This window comes from Ranitomeya imitator, chromosome 10 (genome assembly GCF_032444005.1).
Source record: "Ranitomeya imitator isolate aRanImi1 chromosome 10, aRanImi1.pri, whole genome shotgun sequence".
Classification (NCBI taxonomy): domain Eukaryota; kingdom Metazoa; phylum Chordata; class Amphibia; order Anura; family Dendrobatidae; genus Ranitomeya; species Ranitomeya imitator.
In genome coordinates, this window is record NC_091291.1 from 143698411 (window position 1) to 143702772 (window position 4362).

A 4362-nucleotide genomic window follows, 5' to 3' on the forward strand; every position below is an offset into this window, starting at 1 on the left:
CTTGTCCGAGCGATGGTATGGTGGGTGATAGTTTCCAGCCAATGACCCTGTAGTTAGATTCTGAGTCGCCATACTGAATTGTGTTGGGGGTGACACCCAAATCCCTTGTGGGGTCCCAAGGGATGACTGATCAGTTAGAAGGCAGAGGCCCCTTCTTTCCTCACTGGCTCCCCATTCTCTCTATGTCAGTTCATAGAGCTAGTAGGAAGATGTCTATGGGGGTCCCCTGGTGGTGGTTGTGAATGTGTCCAGCATAAGCAGGGGTTATAATAGGTGTGGGGGGCACATGTCATCCTCAATAATGTCCACCTCATCATCCGCCTCCTCTCTCAGGTAAAGGTTCTGGTGGCTGTCCTTGTCTGGCCCAGAGTCCCCCCTATTGTCCCCCAATTCTGTGTCACTGGAGCCAGGGTCCATGTGGCCATCACTTGAGGGGGTCTTGTCATCCTGACTCTTTCTCAGCTGCTTTTTATGTTTCATCCTCCGGTTCTGGAACCAGGTTTTTACCTGCAGGGAAAGAAATAAAAGGGTTAATATGAGTCACAAGTTTGCAAGTGAGTTGGAAGAAAGAAAAATGGGAAAGGGCAAAGATGTCAGGGACTCTGACAAGAGTCATATTGTGATGGACAACTAGGTGGGGTGTTCCCAGGATACAGCAGATCTGTGAGGCGTTCTTGGTGTATTCTGGGTCTTGGGGGGCGTTCCTGCTATATGATTGATCTTGTGGGGTGTTCCTTGGAGGAATGGCTATATGGCTATACTACAAACACAAAGGTGCCAGGTCTGGCAGAGCAGCGCAGCTTGCCATGTACAGCGCCATGTAGCTTCAATCTGGCCAAAGTGTCCATCCTGACCCCTGTCCTCCACCATGATCAGAACTGGACCACGGAGTAATAGAAGAAGGCGGCCTGGTCTGGTTTGGGAAGGCCAAAAACCAGTGGGACAGTTTGTTGGTACAATGTTCTGCAGGATGATGGAGTAATGGTCCATTGATGGGACCCACTGGAGGAGTTCCCTTTTAGGGCCCATGCACACATGTCCCACCCTTGTAATAACATGCTGGCTGGAGACTGATTACACAAGTCCCGAGCAGTAAGTAGGTGTGAGCAGTGTTCACACTGGGCGTCTCTTGGAGTTTTGTTCCTACAAACACTACTGCTCAGGATGAGAGTGCCCTCACTATCTGGACCATCCTGGGGGGCGGCCTCTGCAGTTACCTGGGTCTCGGACAGGCTGAGGGCCGTGGCCAGCTCCACTCTCTCTGGCGTGGACAGGTAGCGCTGCAGCTCGAAGCGTTTCTCTAGTCCAGAGAGCTGAGAGTCCGAGAAGACGGTTCGGGCTTTCCTTCTTCTGCAATGCTTCCCGGGGAGCTCTGTGTGGTGGGGGAACAGTGCTGGCATGGGCAAACCTGGAGGCAAGAGCAACAAGTGAGCAGGATGGCGCCAGCCAGGGAGAAAAGAATCAGAAAAAATACAATATATGGACATAGAATCCAGGAGACCAGGGCTATAATTATAAGGGGTGCAAGTGTGAAAGCTGCACCTGGTCCCTGAGATGTCCCCAAATCCCCTCTGCCACAAGCAACGCTACCAAAACTGACAAATGGCCCTGGAGCTTCAATGCACACTGTTAGCATGGTCTATGGACCTAGGAAATCATGGACACTGGCACTATGATCTATGGACCCATGACATCATAGTCTATTGACAGAGGACATCATGGTCCATGGACCTAGAAAATCATGAACAAGGGACAGTATGGTCTATGGGCCCATTACGTCATGGCCTATTGACAGAGGACATCATGGTCCATGGTCATAGGACATCATGGTCCATGGAGCCAGGAAATAATGAACAAGGGACACTATTGTCTATGGGCCCATTACATCATGGCCTATCGACAGAGGACATCATGGTCCATGGTCATAGGACATCATGTTCCATGGAGCCAGGAAATAATGAACAAGGGACAATATGGTCTATGGGCCCATTACATCATGGCCTATCGACAGAGGACATCATGGTCCATGGTCATAGGACATCATGGTCCATGGAGCCAGGAAATAATGAACAAGGGACACTATGGTCTATGGGCCCATTACATCATGGCCTATCGACAGAGGACATCATGGTCCATGGTCATAGGACATCATGTTCCATGGAGCCAGGAAATAATGAACAAGGGACAATATGGTCTATGGGCCCATTACATCATGGCCTATCGACAGAGGACATCATGGTCCATGGTCATAGGACATCATGGTCCATGGAGCCAGGAAATAATGAACAAGGGACACTATGGTCTATGGGCCCATTACATCATGCTCTATGGCCCCAGACCATAATAGTCTATGTGGACATATAGCATTGTAGTCTATAGACCCAGAACAGAGTGATCTATGGGCAAAGAACATCCTAGTCTGTTAATCCATAATATCATGGTCTATGAACCCAGTGGATCACTGTGCTATCGGTGGTGTTACATAGGACTGCAGGTGGTATCTACTACATTATCTGTACTCAGAGAGTTATCACTGTTATCTGTGGTGTTACACAGGACTGCAGGTGACATCCACTACATTATCTGCACTCAGAGAGGTATCACTGTGTTATCTGTGGTGTTACATAGGACTGCAGGTGGCATCTACTACATTATCTGTACTTGCAGAGTTGTCACCGTGTTATCTGTGGTGTTACATGGGACTGCAGATTACATCTACTACATTATCTGTACTTGCAGTTATCACTGTGTCATTATCTGCACTCAGAGAGGTATCACTGTGTTATCTGTGGTGTTACATAGGACTGCATGTGACATCTACATTATCTGTACTCAGAGAGATATCACTGTGTTATCTGTGGTGTTACATAGGACTGGAGGTGACATCTACTACATTATCTGTACTCAGAGAGTTATCACTGTTATCTGTGGCGTTACATAGGACTGCAGGTGACATCTTCTACATTATCTGTACTCAGAAAGTTATCACTGTGTTATCTGTGGTGTTACATAGGACTGCAGGTTACATCTACTACATTATCTGTACTCAGAGTTATCGCTGTGTTATCTGTGGTGTTACATGGGACTGCAGGTGACATCTACTACATTATCTGTACTCAGAGAGTTATCACTGTGTTATCTTTGGTGTTACATAGGACTGCAGGTGACATCTACTACATTATCTGTACTAAGTTATGGCTGTGTTATCTGTGGTGTTACATGGGACTGCATGTGACATCTACTGCATTATCTGTAATCAGAGAGTTATCACTGTGTTATCTGGGGTGTTACATGGGACTGCATGTGACATCTACTACATTATCTGTACTCAGAGAGTTATCACTGTGTTATCTGTGGTGTTACATAGGACTGCATGTGACATCTACTACATTATCTGTACTCAGAGTGTTATCACTGTGTGAGCTATGGTGTTACATAGGACTGCAGGTGACATCTACTACATTAGCTGTACTTGCAGAGTTGTCACTGTGTTATCTGTGGTGTTACATAGGACTGCAGGTGACATCTACTACATTATCTGTAATCAGAGAATTATCACTGTTATCTGTAGTGTTACATAGGACTGCAGGTGACATCTAGTACATTATCTGTACTCAGAGAGTTATCACTGTGTTATCTGTGGTGTTACATAGGACTGCAGGTGACATTTACTACATTATCTGATTTAGTTCTGCTTCATTCAAAGACATACTGATAGGGAATTTAGATTGTCCCATCGGGGACAGTGATAATGTGTGCAAACTGTAAAGTGCTACGGAATATGTTAGTGCTATATAAAAATAAAGATTATTATTATTATTATTATTATTATTATTATTATTATTATTATGCTTTATGTATCTTACTCCCTATATTTGTTATACAGCTCTGGCAAAAAAAATATAGACCACTGCAAAATGTTCAGTTTGTCTGATTTTTCTCTTTATATTTGTGAGTAAAATGTGAATTGTTCTTTTATTCTATAAACTACTGACAACGTCTCCGAAGTTCCAAGCAATAAATATTGTATTTATTTTGTGAAAATGAGAAATGGTCAAAATAACAAAAAAAAACCATTGCTTTCAGACCTCAAATAATGCAAAAAAAAACCCACAAAATTCATAATCATTTAGAAACAGCAATATTAATGTTTATCTCAGGAAGAGTTCAGAAATCAATATTTTGTGGAATAACCATGATTGTTAATCCCAGCTTTCCTGCGTCTTGGCAGCTTTCCTCCAGTCTCTCTGCTCCTGGGTGACCTTATGCCGCTCCTGGTACAATAATGTCCGCAGTTCTTCTCTGATGGCTTGTGAATATCCATCATCCTCTGATTTCATTCCAGGGGTTTTCAGTGGGTTC

The 4362-nt window shown here is 44.6% G+C and overlaps 1 protein-coding gene across 1 annotated transcript in view; it reads right to left on the reverse strand.

Moving 5' to 3' along the window:
• Positions 1-264: 264 nt before the first annotated feature.
• The window catches only part of BSX (brain specific homeobox), a 5953-nt gene continuing 1855 nt past the window's right edge, over positions 265-4362 (reverse strand). The window contains exons 2-3 of the mRNA XM_069742447.1: positions 1218-1408; positions 265-507 (exon numbers count right to left, since the gene is read on the reverse strand). Coding sequence (XP_069598548.1) covers positions 265-507; positions 1218-1408 — 434 coding nt within the window. The remainder of the gene's footprint in view (positions 508-1217; positions 1409-4362) is intronic.